Below are 21,445 nucleotides of genomic sequence, written 5' to 3'. Positions count from 1 at the left end.
CTTCTTGTGTCCTACCCAGTGTGACTCTAGGCTTTAGCCAGGGCCATCCCAAAGGCATGTTCCCCTGGGGGACTTGGGAGGGGCACAGGCAGGTGGTCTGCATCCGAAATGTGTTTTCCTTGTAGAAGCACACGCCAGATACTGGGGAACTGTACTGACACTAGTTTTGTTTGCTTGGTTTGTTCTTTTAGCTGTACCAACTGATGACACAAATTAATTTTAATTTGGATTCCTGAAAGACACATAAAAGAGCTCAACAGGAGTGTGGGTTAAACGATGAAATGTCCTGTGGTAACCAGAAGGCACCCAAATTCCCTGTGCCTAGATGATCCAAATAACATTTAAATTCTGATGTTCCTAAGGTGGCTTAGTACATCGATTCCTTCTGTTGTGAAATAAGTCACTCTATTTAGTAAAGGCCAAGGGCGTCAGGTACAAACAAACATTGGTGTCATTGATCAAAACTGTCAGAAAAGGGGCACAGCTGGTTTTAGACAAACCCAGTTTTTGAAAGTTTGTGGGTGCCAAAGAAGTGGGTGATTCCTCATGCTTCTAGAAAATGTCACCGAGAGTCCTTTACCTGGTGACTCTCGCTGTGCATTCCAAGATAATTCTTGTTTTAAACACAGGTTTCTATATAAACTTTCCAGGAAAGCATCTGCTGTGAGAAATAAGATGTTGGTAGCACTGGGACTCCAAACAAAGCATAAGGAAAAAGGTACATTTTTTTTGTTAATGTTTATTGAAGTCTCAAAATTCTTCCCACATCAGGAAAAGATGACTGGATCCGGGGTACAATGAAGTTCTGACTTGAAGACTGGAGGGTGAAAGAAAAATGCAACCATTTGCATTTCTTGCTGCAAATAAACCAAAAGGAGCTTAATTTAGAAGATATGCTATGGCAACAGTTAGTAGGTTTTAGGTCAAATAACCGATGGCCCAACTCAATGCGAGACAGAGGAAGCCCATTAAAAAGTAGGGCTGAAGCGGAGGCAGTGAGACCAGGATAGATTACTGCTCTTGGAGAACCGACGTGGTTGTTTTTCCGTTTGTTGCAGGTTTTACTTAGAAATTTATTCTTCTTCACAAATGCTTCATTTAGTTGTGTTTTAATTATAGACTTTGACCAAAAAAGCCAGAAGAAGAGCAAATAGAGCCAGGCCCACAGACACCCTCAGTGCACAGTCTTGATGGAGTTTCTGCAAGTGGAGCACCAGTCTGGAGCTAGCAGAGTCCCGCCGCACCGCAGCAGAAGGGTGGCGAGCCGAGCTCAGGTGACTCCTCGGCCTGTTTCTGAAGCCCTATGAAGACGGGAAAAAAAATGACTTTAAGACGCAAAAAAAGCCCTACTGTGACATCAGTCAACTAACGAGTTCCTAGAAGAAGCTTTTTTTTTTCTTTATTGAGATACAACTGACACATAACATTGTTCTTAGTTCAACATAATGATTCGATGTTTCCTGCATTCCCAAGTGACCCCCACAATGAGTCTAGTTAACACCCGCTGCCATGCATAGTTCCAACTCTTTCTGTTGCGATGAGAGCTTGTAGGGTCTCCTCTCTCAGCAACTTTCAAATACACAACACAGTATTGCTAACCACAGTCCCCGCGCTGTACATTACATCCCCGGGGCATATTCATGCCGCAACTGGAAGTGTGCACCTTCTGACTACCTTCACCCATTTCGCTCACCCCCCACCCCTCTTCTGGCAACCACCAATCTGTTCTCTGGATCCACGAGCTCAATTTTTAAATTCTTTTTTAGATTCCACATACAATTGAACCCAAATGATATTTATCCTTTTGAGGCTTATTTCACTTAGTACGGTGTCCCAGAGTCCATCCATGTTGTTGCAAATGGTAAGATTTCCCTCTTTTTTATGGCTGAGTAATATTCATATATACATAACACACACACATAGGAATATATATCCCACATCTTCTCTATCCATTTATCCACTGATGGACACTTAGGCTGTTTGCATATTTTGATAACTGTAAATAATGCTACAATGAACACAGGGGTTAGTGTTATTTCTTCAGATAAATAAGCAGGAGTTTCTGGATCATTCTGTTTTTAATTTTTTGAGGAAGCTCCATACTGTTTTCCACAGTGGTTACACAAATTTACACTCCCTCGCAACAGTGCCCTTTTCTCCATACCTTTGCCAACACTTGTTATTTCTTGTCTTTTTGATACCGGCCCTTCTAACAGGTGTGAGGTGACAGCTCACTGTGGTTTTCATTTGCACTGCCCTGATGATGAGGGATGATTAGCATCTTTCATGTACCCGTTAAGCATCTGTATGTCTTCTGTGGAAAAATGTCTACTCAGATCCTCTACCCATTTTTAATCAGATTTTTTTTTTTTTTTTTGCTAGTGGGTTGTAGGAGTTCTTTACATATTTTGAGTTTTACTCACTCAGATATCAGACATGTGATTTGTAAATATTTTCTCTATTTGAGCAAATTGCTTTTTTGTTTTGTTGATGGTTTTCTTTGCTGTGCAGAAGCTTTTTAGTCTGATGTAAGAAGCAGCTATCACTTAGTTACTGCTTCACCACAGACGCATCTGAACACCCTCCGTGGGCCGGTGGCCCCAAGTTAGGCATGAATAAGTCACATTTCCTTTCCTTGAAGTGTCAGACCAAGTTCATGATTTTCCAGATTATACACAAAATAGATGAGAGAGAGAGAGCAAGAGCGATAGAGAGAGAGAGCGCATGTTTATGGAGAATCAAGGCAATATTCATGAAACATAATATTCATGTACAGTAAAAAACGTAACTTTTACAGATGTAACCACATCCCTACTTGGCAAAAAAAAAAAAAAAAAAGAATGACAGAGGAGAGACCACGGAGGCCATCTTTTTCCGCAAACATATCCCTCAGGGTGGAGATCCTGGGGTGGGGGTGCTGCTGGCTGGGGCTGCTCCAAACTCAAAGAGGGAGCTGAATGGGTCTGGGTGGCCAGAGGCATAGGCCCTCCACACGCAGCTCCCTCTGTTTCTCTCGTGTGCTGTGTGGCCATCGTCACTTTTTCTGTGTGCCAGACAAAGAAAAGGTGGAAAGTCCTGCTTGGAAGGAGTATGAGGAACTAGGAGTCACGGCCACACTGCTTTTTGGGTGGTCTCTGTTCCCTGGTGCTTTTGGCTGGGTGTGCAGAGGAGCAAGGAGGGGGCACCTGGCTGCTGTCAAGATGCTTGAAAGCGTGATTTTAATTCTACTATATAAGATCTCCATCTTAGGTTTAGAATTGGTGCCTCCCCTGTTGAGACCTGAGACAAGCCTTTGAAAGATGGAGGTGGAGATGGGGGCAGGGGAGCACTGCTGGAGAAGCACAGTGAGGGGCGAGGGGCCAAGCCAGGGCAGGACAGCATATGGCATGTCTGTGGGAGAGCCAGGAACCCACAGCAGCACATGTGTGCAGCAGCCATCTTATTTTGCTTATTCTTCCCTTCTGAGCTCCTAAGGATCTCTCGCTGACACCTTCGCCCTCTGTGTGGGGCTCACCGTGCACTGGAGAATCATGGAGACCGGAATTCCCAGGAAGGTGCAGGCTCGGTTGGAGGGAGGGAAGAGAAGGGGAATAGACAATCCAGTGGCGAGTTGAGGTGAGAGGTGATGAGCACTGAGGTTAGCATGATGGCTGAAGGTTTGGGAAGGAGGGGCAGTGGCCGTTTGATGGAGAACCAACAGGATGTTAGTTCAGATGAGTAACAAGAGGTATGAAGTATAGCAATGGGGAAATAAAAATATCCTTTAGAATCCAATGTCCACTGGCTAATGCGTGTGGTGGATGTACAAGAAATCTTGCTTTGACTATAGGAGACTCATTGCAAAGTTAAAACAAAACAAAACAAAACACCAATCTGTTAACTAAAGGGATAAATTTTCCAACCCAACGGCAGTCGTATCATGATCTGCTGCACAGGTATGTGGGTCCTCACCCTGCTGGTGTCCACGCCTCAAAGAGGGGACATGCAGCTGAGCAGAGGGGGGGCTTCCTTCCCTGCAGCAGTGGGGGCCGTGCCCAGAGCCCAGAAGTACACCCAAACCTGCCTCCGCCCCAGCAGACCATTCTCTTGTGAGACTGGCTTTCTGTGTGATATTTTGGGCGAAGACTATGTTGGCAAACTTTTATTTTGACTAAAAGTAGTCTCTGTATCTCAAGGACAGCGCTCCTCTGGACTCAGCAGCCTTGGGAAGGAATGCAAGCCTTCCTCAGCTCCAAGGACACAAGCGGTATGAGTTCTTCAAATGTGGGAGGCTGTCTACTTCACCTCTGGGTCCTTGGACCTGCATGGCTGCAAGGAGCGTGCAGGTACTAAGTGTTTGGATGTGAGTGAGTGAGTGAGTGGGGGCGTGGATTGCAGATGAGGTGCAAACCATCCTACAGGTGCCTATCCAGATCGCTGGTGACCTGTGTGTCCTGTGATGTATTCAGGGTACTAAGAAGATGTTGCCTCTACAAATGAAACCTTCACTTAACTTTGGGCTTACAAGACCCTAACTAAGAGGTTGCTTAATTTCTCCTTGGTCTGAGTTTGTCATATTTGAGTCATACATGGCTTTGAGAAGCCAGTGAAGACTACAGACTGTTCCCCAGAGACCTGTAGACGTGACTGTGCCCTATGCACACAATGCCACTCACACTTCCAGGTATTATGTTAGAAGGTTCACAGACACCCTCACCTAGGAGTAGACCCAGGTAGTGTGGGGGACTGAAGCTTTCTTTTTAAGAAAAAAATACGAATACGAAAGTAAGTACAGGGCCTTGGAAGGGCCCGTTGAAGAGTGAGCCTGTGAAATGAAATGTCTCCCAGCTTCAGGGACAGTCCCCCTGGTCCAGTCCTCATTCTGAATGCTGGACCCTGCTTCTCCACTTGCAATTCAAAGCTGTCACTTGGTGATCACTGGTGCCAGGCCGGCGGTCAGGCTGACCTGCACAAGGCTGGGCAAGTCTTAAGGCATTAAGCATTCTGTTGAGTTTACAATACACTCTGCTTCACGAAGCTACAGTGCTGGTGAAGTGTTTTTGCTCTCAGCCTTAAAAAGAACCCTTGACTTTTGATGAGCATTTCACAAAATTTCGTCTCCTTCTTGTAACTCATTTGCCATAAAATTTTGCTCCAAACATGAAAGTTACTTATTGAATTGCCACAGTGGATCAGCTATACTTGTATTTGATGCAGCTGTTCCTCCTTGGGTCCCTCCACACCCTTGCCCCCCCACCCACTCCCGTCAAACACCTAAGTCTGAACGTAACTGGTGATGGGCTGCCCTCCTGTTCCTAGTGGCCAAGTGTGCGTCACAGAATCACACCGAGAGCAACAGCATGCGAGGGCAGCCACAAGAAACCCACCTGACCTGCCCCTCTCCCTGGGATCAAGGTGGGTGCTTGACAAACCAACGTAGCAGGAGAGGGACAAGGTAGCACTGTGCTTCTTTCATATCCTCACCTCTTACCAACTCAAGATCTTGATTAAAAGAGTGTGAAGGTATATTTTTAAACATAAAATTGAAAGAAAGGTTTCTCAGATGACTGTAATCAGTGGCAGCTGGCTTCATACACTTCAGTTGTCACTAGCAATGGGATACTGAAAGGAAACTATAAAAATACAGGAAACAGAAGGACTTTCTCATAAAGTCCAAGACACTCCAACATCTAAACGTACAACTATGGCAGATCTCTACACAGGAGCAGTATTCGTGAACAGGAACTAATGCAGCATTTTTAGGATGCAATTAAACAAAAAGTGCTTTGAGGTGATGATACATAACCTATGTTAAGGTACAAGTTTACATATCCACACACACACATACACACACACATACACACAGATACACACACACACACGAAGATACCCACAGACACACACACACACACAGACTCAGACACACACACAGACTCAGACACACACACACAGACACACAAAAATACCCACACAGACACATACACACACAGACTCCGACACACACACACACACACACACACACACACAGACATACAGACACACATAGACACATAGAGACACACACAGACACATAGATACCACAGACAGACACACAGTTACACACAGACACACACACAGACACAGAACAATGTATATAGCTGACTTAGAGAAATACTTTGTATGGTCAATAGTTCTGGAAAATAAACAGAAGGCGGGATGCCTGGGTGGCTCAGCGGTTGAGCTTCTGTCTTTGGCTTGGGGCGTTATCCTGGAGTCCAGGGATCGAGTCCCACATCAGGCTCCCTGCATGGAGCCTGCTTCTCCCTCTGCTTGTGTCTCTGCCTCTCTCTCTCTCTCTCTCTGTGTCTCTCATGAATAAATAAATAAAATCTTAAAAAAAAATAAAAATAAACAGAAGGCTCAAACCTTCCCTAGACTTCTTAAATTAAACATCGTTACCAGAAGTTATTAATTCTTGAAATTCAAGATGCACTTCCATCTCTCAAACTGGAACACACCCAGTATGAGAAACGTTATTGCTTGCTAAGACTAAGTAAACACCAACTCTCAAACTTACACTTTTTAAAAAATCAAACTCCATTCAGAATTGCCTTTCTCGAAAGAGAAATTTGAAACGAGGCAGGATACGAACTGTTCAATCACAAAGATCCCCATTTTGACCCAGTTACAGTAGACTCAGGACAACACTGGGGAAGTGTTCACTTTGATTAACACGGGCTATTCCTCCCTTGTAAATCTCACTGTTTCCCTGGTTAATTCCTAAACATACTTGCTAATTCCTAACGTAGCCTACTAATTTTCAAAAATATAGCTTATCAAATCCTATTAAAGTAATAAATCTGTTAAAGTAGAACCAAGTACCTACATTGAAAACAAAACCAAACAAAAACCACTTTGATGTTCAGGAACGCTACAGATCAGATTTCAATCAGATGGAGACAAAGACTTCAGAAAAAAACCCTGGTCTGGCTAGATGGTAATGACAGTTCATCTCAAATTATTCCCTCCTTGGGCAGCTATCCGTGTGCTGCTGGGAAAGGAAAGAGAAGCCTTCCTTACTACACCTGAACACATTCAGTGCAACGAGGTATCGCATGGGACCAGTGCCAGGAGCAGGACGTGCACTGGTTCTGGGCTCTCATCCCACGTCCATCTTAGAATTTGGGGGCAAATGATTCATCCTCTCTGTTTGCACATAAAATCACCTAAGAGATGGGGATACTGTGAGTGTTTTCACATTAGAGGGTTGTTATGGGATCAAGTGAGACACGCATATTAAGTTCTTTGAGCATGTAAAACTCCAGACTAACACATTCCATGGCATTTTGCCGTTCTAATGGAATTGGCAAACCATCTCAGATATTCTTTTTGTGGGGCACCTGGGTGGCTCAGTTGGTTAAGCAGCTGCCTTTGGCTCAGGTCATGATCCCAGGGTCCTGGGATGGAGCCCCACGTCGGGTTCTCTGCTCAGTGGGGAGCCTGCTTCTCCCTCTCCCTCTGCCTACCATTCCCCCTGCCTGTGCTCTCTCTCCTTCTCTGTCAAATAAAATAAAATTTAAAAAAATAGATATATTCTCTTTGTAAAATTAAAAAGTCACTATTTTATTGCTCCTCAAATATGATTGATTGATTTATGTTATTTCCATCCCTTACGCATCATCAGGAGACACACCAAGGAGCATAGGGTTCAAATTCTGGCAGGGCAGAGACTGAATCCAGGTTCAGACATTTAGCAGCTGTGTGACCTTGGGCAAGTGGTTTAAGCCCCCTAAGGCTAGCTCCCCCCTCCATGAAGCAGATATCCATATCTACCATAAGCTGATGTCGACAGGGTCAGAGGTAACACGCCCAGTGCCCCAGTGGAGCGCCTGGGTCTCCTACAGAAGGTCTAAATGAAGGGCGATTGTACTACATCTCAGCAGTGTAATCTGGGACAGGGAAAGGCCAGAGCTTCCCAGGGCACTTGTCAGTGGTACCGAGGTAAAGACGTCCTGTCCTGGATGCTGCCCTCACAAGCGCTAAACCACAACCAAGAAGCTACACGTCTCCTACTCCCTGGGCTTGTCCTCTGTGGAATGAGCCTTCTGGAACTAAAGTTCCTTCTGGAACTTCTGGCTCTTAACTAAAACTGTCTCATATGCCAAGGGAAACTCAAACTCCACAATTTATGAAGAGGGGCTCAACTGTCAGGTGTGCCATTTTTTACATCTGCTTTTTTCTTTCAATATTTACTTTTGTTATAAAATTTTTTTCAAGGAAACTAAAAAAAGTCACTGCCAATCCCACAAGGGTACACAGAATCTTTTTGCCCCTGGTCTGTGCCCAGCCTGAACCAGCCAGCTCTCCTCCGCCCACCGTCTGCCTCCTGCTTCCTCTCGTGATTGTTTTCCCAGGGCTTGGTCAGACAGGACCTCCTGTCGGAAAAACTCTCTCAACCGGCGCACAGCCCCAGATGAGCAGGGTGCTTCCCCTCTGTGGGGCTGGGCATCCTGTTGGCTGGCCTTCATCATGGCCCTTGTCAGTGGTGGTCAATGGCCTGTCTCCTCCTGTATGATCCTGTGCACATTCCTTGAGAGCGGACTCGCCAGTGCCCAGGGCCCAGCACAGAGGCAGGTGGGCAGTGCTAGCTGAAAGGATGTTTGCGTTTTCACCTGTGCCACAGTATGACAGGTTCACATTTTTCACAGGCACAGTCTTTCCATATAAATTGCCATTTATCCTTGTATTTCTTATTCGATTATTAGGTAGATAGAACAGAGGGTCAAACATCATCAATACTACAAGGTACAAAAATAAAATAATACCAATAGGGGAAAGCTGGCCAGCAGAGAAATAGCATGGCATATTAGTTTTCTATCGCTACTTTAATAAATTGCCGTAAACCTCAGGTTTTAATACAAATTCATTTTCTTGCAGTTCTGGAGGTCCGAAAGGCTAAAATCGAGGTGTCAGCAGAGCTGCCAGCAAGCTGAATTCTTTCTGGCAGTTCCAGGACAGGACTGGTTTCCTTGCTTCTTATCGAGCTTCTAGAGGCTGCGCTGACTTGTGGCTTTTTGCCTATATCTTGAAAGCCAGTAATACAGGCTTTAGCAATGAGGATCCTTGTGATTTATGCTGGCCCATGGGGATAACCCAGGATAAGTTCTCCATCTCAACCTTTAACTGAATCACGTACCTGAAGTTCCTTCCCTTTTGCCATGTAAGGCAACACATTCACAGGCTGCTGGGATCCCGACGTGGGTTGTCATGTGTGAGTACATTATTGTGCTGACCACTCCTGGCATGTGTGACTTCCCCATGTTCTCATTGTCCCAGAAGGTGTGCTTGGTTCAGGCAGAGCTGCACCAGCTGCACGAGAGAATGGGCCCCAACAGAAGCCGATGTTCTTCATGTTTATGGGAAAAAGGGCATAGGGCACCTCCCAGCAGCTGTATGGCTGGCTGCCATGAAGCACCTGGTGGAGGAAGATGGTGTCTCTGGGGCTCAGCCTCTGCTAACGCAGACCTGCTAAGCTACCATGTTGGTCCTCCTCATGGCTCTTTCAGCCAAAAGAGAAAAGACCAGAAGGAGGTGGTCAATTAATGTTCTCTGAAAGAACATTTGTACTTCTATGTGTTCCTTTGCATTATATATATATATTTGAAATTTATTTATTTGAGAGAGAAAGAGAGCATGAGAGAGCACAAGCAGGGGAAGGAGCAGAGGGAGAGGAAGAAGCAGACTCTCCATTGAGCAGGGATCCTGATGTGGGGCTCCATCCCAGGACCCTGAGATCATGACCTGAGTCGAAGGCAGACACTTAACCAACTGAGCCACAAAGATGTCCTATATTTATATTTTCATACAGGTGCAAACATCCTATCCTTTTCTTGGGAGCTGGATAGGTGTGGCCTTCCAATGGAAAAAGTCATGCTGTTCAGAGGCTTCTCCTGCCGTTCCTTCTTATCAAAAATATTTGCAAACTGCAATAGGTAAATATGCACCAGAACCAGAAGCGTAAGGATCCAGGAGGACAGGTGGATGACAACCTCTATATATAAACACTAAGTAGATGAGAAACATTTAGGCGCTGGTTATGACAGGACTGGAGGGACTCTACGTGCTCTATATGCATTCTTTCATTCCTCTCGGATTCCTAGGGAACTGTTAACATGACTTAATTCCAATTCGCCCAGTTTATGGAGAGCAGGTACACATGGCAGAGCAGATGAGAGGCTTGGCTTTCCTCATACTAAGTTCAACCTTGGTAAAAACCTATCAGAGGCACTTTTATAATGCAATATAAAGGAATAAGAAAAGCCAAGGCACTGCATACCAAATGACTATCAGGACTAAGAGTCCTTCCAAGCAGACTTTATCCACTTTACTTGCCACTGCATCTCATGGACATAATGGTATGACTTTGTGTTTCTTTACAGAAGGCCATTCCAAGAAAGCCAGCCTCAGATCTTGCAGGGATGCTTCAACCTACCTATCTTGCAGTTCTGAAGCATGCTGAGATTTTGTAAATGTGACCTGGAGTTGGCACATTGCTGAATTTTCTCTGAACACACACTCACACACACACACATTTGATCTGCTCACATTAGAACATGTTGCAAAATGTGTTTTAATGAGGAACAGTTGGTCTGGTTCTGCTCAAATAAAAGATATCCCTGTAAGAGAGTTGCCACCTGTCTTCCCATCTTGCAGAGCAGCGTCTAAATGAGTTTTTCTGTCCTCGACACCTGCAGGTATTGCCAGGGCCCTGTGACTGGTCCCTGCGCCAGCTCCGTTCCTCGGACTGACAGACAATCTTGTCCCAGTGCTTTGTGTCATCACCAGACACGAGAACATACAAGGGAGTAAGGGTGCCAAGCTACCTTTGTCCACTACTTTTCCAGACAATTCTTCAAACTGGGAGCCTTTTAATATCACACAGCTAGGAGTGCCCACTGAGCTGTGAACCAAAGATCTTAGTAGTTTTGAGTTCCTGAAATCTCTGTAAAGAATGTTATACCTGTCATCTATCAGCCTTGTAGGTTCACTGGCATGTAACAAGCTCCACAAATGAAACCTGGCATCAATGACACCTTTTCATGTATTTGGGGAGAATATTTACATCATAAGACCTCTGTCACTGAGTTATGTGACGAGAGCACAGTACTGTCAGCCTTTCTGTATCCCTTTGGGCACAGGCAATTCTAAATTAGACATTATTCATATGTAATTTCCCCCACATCCTCTCACCTCAAATGTGTAATTGCTATCAGGTCATTAAAATCGCAAAAAAAAAAAAAAAAAAAAAAAAAAAATTTAAACCGGAACACACCCACACACACGAAATCACTATAATCTTGTTTTAGATCTTGTTTTGATGACAGCAGAGTAAATACAAGGCTTTGCTAATAAGGCCAAAAATAAATTATTAAACTATCTACCATATGATCAAATGCATTTCAGATTATATTCTGAATAATTTTGCCTTGACGATCACCAAAGGAAGAGCTCTGATGTGCCTCTGCATGGTCTGGATGATCCTTCTCTTTCAGGATGTCCAACCCTCTGACTTGAACTGAGCCAAATGAAAGAAAGAGATAATCATACCAAAAATCAAAGCTCGGCATCTACCCATCACATAATTACTATTTTCTGTGAGATCATAATTCATCCGACTCAAGAGATACAAAAACAACTCTTAAGCTCTGAACTTCTTTTAATGGATTCAAAATATTATGTGTAAATTTTTCTCATGGCTCAAAGGCATTGTTAGAGCTTGAAGTGGAAGCTACCAGGGATGAAGAAAAAAATGTTTGATAGCTCATAACTCAAGATAAATTAGAGTTTAGAATCACCTTCTTTTTTTTTTTTCCAACTGAGCCTGCACATATGGCCTATGCAGAAAATCTATCAAAACCAAATATGTGATCAATGCAAGGAAATTATGTTAAAATATACATTATGCAGTGCAGTATGCTATCAGAAAAGACCCTGAAAATCTGATTCTGTAAAGTTTGCTTTAAATACAAAATCATCTTTATATCTGAAAGTTATTTCTATCATAAGATTGCATTTTAATTCCCAAAATATAATCTTAAGGAAGCATCTCTTATGTAAGTATCTCTAATGTAAAGTGTTACCTCAGTCCCTGATCATCAGGAATGAACAATGGTGGCGGTCCCACCTTGGTAAGGCCTCCTCAACTCTCTGGTTGTGGGCTTCTACCTGAGTTCTGTCATCTTCTTTAAAGTTCCTAATCTTTCTTTAACTTAACACCAAATGGTGGTTCAAATGCCTTACACTGGCCTAATTTCTGGCTCCTTAGATTTACCAAAGTAAGTGTATGGAGGGCAGGATAGAATAGGAGCCAGAATTAATACAATATAAAAATCTTTGCTAACAGTGGTATCTTGTGATTTGCTTATATGTAACCTCCTTAGTTCTACACGAACCAAGAGGTAGCAAGCTTTGCCAAAAGGTATATTATTAGAGATCTGGCATTTTAGATGGAGATGCATTTATTTTAATTTCTTATTCATTGTGATTTAAGTCATCTTCTTCAAAGAGAAGGCACATAGGGAAGATTTTGTTACTAGCTGCACTTAGAACCCAAGTTATTTATTTGCCATGTCAAAATTTGGAAACTTGGGATCCCTGGGTGGTGCAGCGGTTTAGCGTCTGCCTTTGGCCCGGGGCACGGTCCTGGAGACCCGGGATCGAATCCCACGTCGGGCTCCCGGTGCATGGAGCCTGCTTCTCCCTCTGCCTATGTCTCTGCCTCTCTCTCTCTCTCTGTGTGACTATCATAAATAAATAAAAATTTAAAAAAAAATTGGAAACTACTTTAGAATGTATATGTAGGTCTCTCTTTTGTTAACTAAATATCAGCCACAGATGTATACACAAGCATACACACACAAGTATACAAGTACACACACACACACACACACACAGAGGACGGGAAATTAAGAAGGAACCAAAAGGCTCCCTTAGAACTACGCAGTCAGTAGGCACAATGTTCATGATGATGGCAGAAATGTGAACTCCTCTATTCCAAAACCTTGGCTGCGAGTACGCATCTGTACAAACTAACGCTGCCCCACAGGTGTGGCAAAGCTGAAGAAAGGAAAGGTGGATTGGGTCCAGATGCTTTCCTGATGATGAAGTCTTTTCGATAATCTCTTAAGCTCCAACTGAAACCACCCTCATTCCATGGAGTGTACACAGGAAGCTGCGAACTAGGATGTCGACAAACGGAACAATCAGGTGTATGAAAGTTAATCTTTAAGCAAGCAATTCAATTCAAAATAATTACTCTCAAGGATTTCTTCCCACTAGGTAACCATGAGAGTGTGTTGGCAATGTTTGTGCTTTAAAGGAAAACGAAGCCATGTGTAATGTTAACCGCTATGACAATGCAACCCTCCCATCCTGTTCTAAGCATCATTTTCAGTGACACTGAGAATATGGTTCTAGGATCATTGAACTTCATGAACTGCCTAAGATGAATAAAAGAGATGGCAGGTGCTTTGTTCTATTTCAGAGAATCTCATAAATGATGAGCTAACATGTAAAATGTTTCCTATAGATCACCATGAAGATTATTCAGCTACGAAAAATTCAGACAAGCCAGTTAAGAAAAATTACATGGTATGCACTTACCATGATTACATTAAACTCAGTCGTCTGAACCAAGTTCACATTTGTATTTTCCTCACTTCCAAAGTTCTTCTAAAAATCCATCCCAAGGCATGCTCATTTCCCCTTTCTATTTTTTGTTCTGAATATGGATAGTTTTAAAAAAGTAAAAAATAAATGACCTTACCAAATGTCACTGAAGATAACAGAGAAGATTAACATGAGGAGATTTAATTATTTATATCACGATAAAAATGTGGTGGGCAATCCCCAAGATGGCTCCCAGTGATCTTTGCCTTCTAGTATTCACACCCTCATGTAATATCTTCCCTCTCCCTCCCAACTATGAGTTGAATGGGCCTTGCTTTTAATTAATAACACTAGACATAAATGATGGGATGTCACTTCTGAAATTAGGTCACAAATAATTGTGGTTTCCAAGTTTCTCACTCCCTCTGCTTGCTCACTTTGAGGAAAGCCAGCTGCCATGTTGTGAAGTATCCTATGCAAAAGCCTATATGAAAAGAGACTGAAGGAGATCTCTGACCAAAGGCCATGAAGGACCAAGACCTCAACCTCACAACCCATCGGAAATGGAATCCCATCATCACCACACAAGTGAATACAGAGGCAACTCTTCCCCCAGCTGACGGTTCAGTTAAGACTACACTCCTGGCTGCAGCCTCATGACAGGTACAAGGCCAGAGGCACCCCAGCTACGCTGTGCCGAGATTTCTGACCCACAGAAGCTCTGAGATGATAAATGTTTTTTGTTTCACGCTGCTAAATTTTGAAGTAATTTGTTCCACAGCAATAGACAACTAATATAAAAAGATGCCAGGCAGAGGGCTAGAAACTGACCCACATGAAAGATGGACTTTCAAAACATTTTCTTAAACAATTGATTATACACATAGAACAATGAAATTTGACCCCTACCTACCATCCCTAAAAATTAATTCCAAGTAAATTGATTATTTACCGGAGAAAGGTAACACTGAAAAAATTTTAGGTAATATGGGCAGAAAACGTTTCTAACCCACAAGGTAGAGGGACAGCTCTTAAATCACAAAAATACATGATGTTCTAAAGGTGCCAACGAGAGGTTAAAAGACAAGCCACGAACTGAGAGAAGACATGTGCTTCATATACAGCTGACTGTAGACTTTTATAACATAAAGAACTCTTCAAAATTAAAAAGGTATCAATTCAACAGAAGAAAATGGGCAACAGACTCACATGGACTCTTTACTGATGAAGAAATCTAAATAAATATATGAAAGGAATCTAACAAATGTATATGCATATGCTAACCTCATTTGTAATTAGAGAAACACAATGAGACACCAATTCACAGACACCAGGTTGCCAAAAGATAAGAAGCCATCCAATAGTTGAGATTAGCTGGACTGCTCTAAGGTTTGTGGTTGTGTCATGAGGCATTTATAGTGGCAATAGTTAACTGACATATAAGATGACCAAATATTTGGTCCTGCAATCCTTTTCAGTATCTTTCTCTTTCCAACACAAATACATTCATTCATTCACTCAACAGATATTTTCTAAGCATCTGCTATGCCATGCCAGGCAATGTCCTAGACATTAAAGACGAAAAAGTGAATGAAGCAAAATATCCCAGCACTTACGAATGGCGTTTCCACTTTAGTAATGGGAGACAAAGAAACACATAAATATTTGGTGTGTTTGACAGTGAGATTTTCCATGAAGAAAAATGGAGTATGGATGGGGGGCGGCACTTGGTTGTGGTGGGGATGGTGATGTTATAGAGAGCTAATCAGGAAGGATTCGCTGACAAGGAGGAATTTCAGCAGATACTTGAATGAAGGAAATGACAAATGTGCCACATGAGCATCTAAGAGAAGCATGTTCCAAGCAAAGGGACTGGCATGTGGACAGGCCAACCCTGAGGGAGTTTAGCTGGTGTGCTCACACTCAAGGAGCAGTATGGAGACCAATATGGGGCTAGACAGGTCAATGATGATGTCAGAGAGGCAATGGTGGCACAAAGATGCTAGGCCTTGAAGGCTTTCCACTGTAAGCATGAGGAAACTCAACATTTTTTAAAAAATGTTTTTATTATGTTAAGATATAGGTATATATAACATAATATTCACAGTTTTAATCATTCTCAAGTGCATAATTCATCAGCATGAACTATATTTGTCATGTTGTACAACCAGCACCACTGTTTCTAAAACTTTTTCATTACTCTACTCCAGAGACTCTGTAACCAATAAGAAGCAACTCCCCATCTCTACCTCTAACCCCAGATAACCTCTAATCTACTTTCTGCTTCTATAAAATTTGCCTATTTTAAGTCTTTCATATAAGTGGAATCATATATTTCTCCTTTTGTGCCTGGCTTATTTCACTTAGCATAATGTTTTCAAGGATCACTCATATGGTAGTTAGTATATATCAAAAATTCATTTCCTCTTATGGATGAGTCAAATTCCACTTTATGTATGTATCACATTTTGTGTATCCATTCATTTTCTGATTTACATTTGGGCTCTTTCCCCTTTATCATTATTGTGAATAATGCTGCTATGACAAAGAAGAATGCTGCTATGAATATTGGTGTATAAGTATTGGCTTGAGTGTCTGCTTTCAGTTTTTGGGTACATATGCTGGGTCATATGGAATCCTTGATGGTTTTAAACATAAGGGAGACACGATCTGATTTATATAGAGGGTAGAAACAGGGAGACCAATTAGGCAGATTGTGTTTATTTTCAGATAATATAGTACAACACAGAAGAGGAAATTACCTTCTACAAGAATATCTAAAAGAAAAAGATCTGTAGCAAATAACACTGTCCTGTAGCATAGATGTTCTGTGATTGTTCACAGGAACTGACCTCATCTGAAGGGATAATTGAAAAGAAACAGCCACTCAAAGTCAGTGAAAAAGGGGACTTAAATCATGAACATGAATATTTATTTTAGGCAACTAGACTTTACAAATGCTCTTGCTGGTGATATATGTACCTGAAAAAAACAATGATCAAATCCTCTTCTCGTGGTATATATGTGATTTGTGCAAAACATAACCTATGTGCATGGACACAATATCATTAGCATCTTGATTAACTAGGCCCAGATAAATCTTCACGGACGATCATCATGCCCCCAATTTCATACCACATATTCATTGATCACTTCCTATGTGCCAGGTAATGCTCTAAGTGCTTCCCATGCATTACCTCATTTGTCAAAATCACCCTGTCAAGTAGATTCTATTATCTCCAATTTATAAAAGAGGAAACATACCAAGAGAGGGTAAGTGATCAAAGATCATACAGTTAATAAGGAATAGAGCCAAGAGTCCAAATCCACATAGTATGACTCCAAAGCTCATATGCTAAAGAGATACTCTATCTTTCAAAATGGACATCTGCAAGAAAGAAGCCCTAGAGGCCAAGAGTTTCTGGAAGGAACATGCTAATCTTGATAAAGTACATCTACAATTCTTTGTGTGGTCCTTTGCTTTCTCTCTCAAGTGGTAGCAAATCTGAAGGGCACTGCACCCCATTTTTTTGGGTTGACTTCCTACCAGATAACTGTTGACTTGACACATGGCTTGAATATTTATGTTTCTCAGTAATTTTATAGAACTGCACTGGGGAGGCAGAGGGGCAGGAGAAAATTTATTTCTCCAAAACGCTTTCCATTTAAAACACTGCAAACTACATTAGAAAACAGAAATATCCATAGTCCTATTATTTGAGGCACATCTCAAAGTCAATATTCTTGAGTATGGCAGGAGAAACAGGCTGTCAGTTTTATCATTAGAGGGGAAAAGGGAAGAAAACTCAAATTTATAGTTAGAAGCATCCCAGCTCTAAAGTACTCATCCTTACAGTTTCCATGAAAAGAATTTAAATTTGCAAGATTATTATCAATTTAAAAAAGGGGCTTTTGCAATCTGCTTATCAAGATGTCAAATGACTTCAAAGAACAGGTTGTGTAGCTTGACTATGATTTTTTTCTTTTTTAGCTGTTGAAGAATATACTAATATCCTAAGTTGAAGTAATAGATTTATTCTTAACTTCTCTGCCTCTGGCAGAGAAACTATCCATTCCACCCTGCACGTCACTGAAAGCCAAGTTCATTCAACAAACTCAGGAGTACTGGGCCACCCTATCTGTCCTATTCACCAGCAGCCCCAAATCCTAGCACAGTATGTGACTCGTAATTGGTGCTCGATACATATTTGTTGCATATTCTGGTCAATGGATGTGGATCTGCCACTCTTGTGTTGAGGGAGGGTCATCAGCCTGGGTCCCTGAGGGACTGTGTGGTATGGACCATCCCTGATTCCACTTGGCCCACTACAGGATATGACATGTGTTATAGTGTGTACAGGAAATAGAACTTTGGTAGTGAAGCCCGAGATTTCAGACTTAATGTGTTATTGCCGCTAAGTCTAATGTATATCTCACACATTAGGTAGAAGTTCTATTTGATTTCCAAGTCCAGAGCTCTCACTCTTCGGAGTGGATGCCATTTCTCATGCCTCCCACCTGCTTACATCTGCTTACAGATGCCCAAGTAAGGCCAGATTTATTCCCATGCTTTCTGTCATTAGACTTGTGTTCCTTTCTCACTGAGAAAAATGTCTTTCTTCGCTTGCCTTACGAGGCCCTTTCCACCCTCCAAGGCCAGTTCTAACCCCAGCACACCCACGAAACCCTCTGCAGTGGAAACTGTCTGTGTAGTGTCTTCACACTGCTGGGTCTCCACACTGAAAATTCTGCCTTCCTTACAGTACAGATTCCAAAGAACATCTCCCATCCTCCTTTGTTGCTGGGTGCAGGCTTGAGGCAGACCCAGGTTCCACACTCAGAGGCCATGCAGTGAGACATGGATTGTGGATAAAGTCGTAAGGAAGCAGATGGGGCCGTCTCTGTGGTGTAGGGTGGGGCAGAGACAGCACGTTTTACCAGGAACTTCTACTTACCAGCCCTGCCAACAGTTCTGTGAACTGTACCCCTTGGTTAACCCTTTGCTGTTGAAACTAGATGAACACTTTTCTGTTGTCTACAAAGAACCCTGACCACACATCCCTTGATACCTCAAATCTTTAGAGGTTTCCTATCTTCCAATTTCTCATTGAGCACTTGCTCTATTACATATTTTGTTTCAAACGCACATATCTTCTCTTCCCAGCTAGAATTTCTTGTCCCGAGGGCAAGAACCACATCTCAGATTTCTGTGTCCCAAGCAGTGCTTAGCAAAGTGCTGTGTCCACTTTAGAAACTGATGGGATGACTGCATAATGCATCATCCAAACCAGGATATGGTGAAGAGTCAACAAAAAGGCACCATTATTAATTACATCAGGACAACGGATATAAAACAAGACTGTCTCAGGCAAACTGAAGCCTATGGCCATGCCTGACATTGATAACTGTTGATGGAGGAAAAGAGGAAAGACGTCTAAAGGAGGAGTCATGTTGTCAAAGTGAGAGCATGAAAGTGCAATTCAGGACACCAGAGTTCTCATCATCACAGGAGATAATCCTCTCTAGGAGTCTCCCTCCTCCCGGTTGGTAGGGATAAGAGATTGGGCTCGGATGACCTCTCATATTGGGTGTTGCTGAGACACCACTTTGGTTTCCATAAGCAAGCTTTTTCTATTTGGTGCTTTTATGATAAAGATTACCTTTTGTTTTCAATGGACTTATTTTAGACTTGGTAAAAATCACGCATAAAACTTTAACCCTGAGAGCAATCACATACCTATCTAAGACCCCCACCCCTCACCCTAATCCCCGCCTACAAGGGTCATCAAGAGAACAGCAGTATTACCAGAACACCCAGACTAAAATCTCCTCAGAGGCCAGGATCACATATGTTAATTCTATCTCCGACATTTGGCCCAGTGCCTAGATAACACTATAGTGGGTAAGTGCTGAAACACACCATAAGAAGCTGGGCATCACCCACATGACGTATGCATGAATAATCAAGTCTTAGGGGACCCAGTCTCCTAAGAAGACTTGCTTGCTCTGGAAGTATGCCCATGCCTCTGACCTCAAGTCTGCTCTGCCTTCTACTCCTTCCCGCAGTGTGGACAACGGGTCTAGAGGGAAGGACAGCACCTATTCCAGTCCTCCCTGATGCTGCTCTGTGAGTGCCCACAGCATTGTCCATGCATTCTAATTCCTGTGCTCTAGTTGCCCTGGTCTAGGCTAGAATACTGCACTGAGGAAATCCAGGTAAAAAGCCTCAACACCATGCTCATAGTAGAGGCTCAGTGGATGGGAGCTATTATTATTATGAAGGCACAATTAGTTCCTTGATGCATGTGATTCCCCTCAGCATGTCCCAGCGACAAGCCTCAGGAGGAGGAAAATTATTGTCAGTGGTTGCACAAGTAGCGATGCAAGTGGGATGAAAGCTAATTGTTGAGCATCAGGTGGCTCTCACGATACTTGGGATGGTACACGAGCAGGTACACAAAAGGTACCACGAACACACTAAGCATATTTTGAACTGACATAATCACACTAGTTTACCTGTAATGCCTGATAAAATATACAGCTCAGTAGCATGGAATAAGATCTATGTATCTAGATGGTGAAACCCAACTAGGTCCTGCCAGGTGGGCAAAAGAAACTAATTAGGCGCAGTATGAAAGAAAGAAATGGACTAAATGTTAAATGGATTATGGTTCTCATTGTGTGTGACACCAATTGAACACAGGGGCAATGAAGAAGTCAATTTTACATAGAGTTTAAAGAGAAAAAAAAAAGAAACTAAAAAAACTGCTTGGAGTTGGAGCCAATATCTCAGGAGTGGAAGGAAAATAGGAAGGAACACACCCTCATTTGCTTCTAACACGGTTAGCTGATCTGTTTGAAATTAGATCCACTTTCAACTGTTTTAACTTAATTATTAAGCCATTTCTTAACCTCATGAATGCAGTTTCCATGTGCTTTCAAATCTGGCCCTGAACTAATGGACCCTTTCACTTCAGTGGTTTTGGAAATGAATGTTAGATGGAGAGGAAAGCACTGTAACGGTGCTTTTGTAAGGGTCAAAGCTCTGAAAATATCGTATAGTTTGTACATAAAACTCAACACACCTGAATATCCTGCCGGCCCTTTGTCCGGTAATGAAGGCAAACCATGGCACCCTTTAAAACCTCTGCTTCCTTTCCACGTGCAGCCAGCTGTGTGGGTGCCGAGCTATCTAACTGCTCAAGTGAATCCATTGTTGGGATCAAAGTCTCAACACATGAGAAACAGGTGTAGCCAGGCACCCTAAGGGTAGCCTGCCCATCGCTTGTGAGAAACAGAATGGGAGGTCCAGCTCTCCATTCTAGAATATTGTCCTTTAAAAAGAAGCATAAAGAGAAAGAAACATCTGTTGGGAAGCATGGTCAATGGTATTAAATTGCTACTAAGTCTCTTTCTGCTAATTTGTTATTCTCCTTATGTGGAAGAGCCTCAAGTTTATCTGTTTACATCTGCCATTTTGTATGAAATCAATAGTTGATGATGACAACTTTTTTTTTTTAAAGATTTGTTTGAGAGATAGCGAGTGTGTGTGCTTGCACGGCATGCACAGTGGGGAGGGGTAGAAGGAGAGGGAATCTTAAGCACACTCCACGCTGAGCACAGAGGCTGGTGCTGGGCTCCATCTCATGACCCCAAGAATAAGACCTGAGCCGAAACCAAGAGGTGGATGCTCAACTGACTGTGCCACCCAGGAATCCCGATGACAACGTTTGAAATGACAAAAGGTTGGGCAATTTTTAACCCTTTCTGCTTCACTGCTTGGCATGTATCACAAATTAGTAATAATACTAAGAGTGGC

The 21,445-nt window shown here is 42.6% G+C and overlaps 1 protein-coding gene across 1 annotated transcript in view; it reads right to left on the bottom strand.

The window, feature by feature from the left end:
• Positions 1-209: 209 nt before the first annotated feature.
• The window catches only part of CDKAL1 (CDK5 regulatory subunit associated protein 1 like 1), a 635,724-nt gene continuing 614,488 nt past the window's right edge, over positions 210-21,445 (bottom strand). Inside the window, 1 exon segment of the mRNA NM_001284447.1 lies at positions 210-1,301. Coding sequence (NP_001271376.1) covers positions 1,110-1,301 — 192 coding nt within the window. The 3' untranslated portion in view covers positions 210-1,109.

Source organism: Canis lupus, chromosome 35 (assembly GCF_011100685.1).
Source record: "Canis lupus familiaris isolate Mischka breed German Shepherd chromosome 35, alternate assembly UU_Cfam_GSD_1.0, whole genome shotgun sequence".
In the NCBI taxonomy this organism is placed as follows: Eukaryota; Metazoa; Chordata; class Mammalia; order Carnivora; family Canidae; genus Canis; species Canis lupus.
Note: the sequence above shows the minus strand (reverse complement) of the source record. Positions and strands in the feature narration are given on the sequence as shown.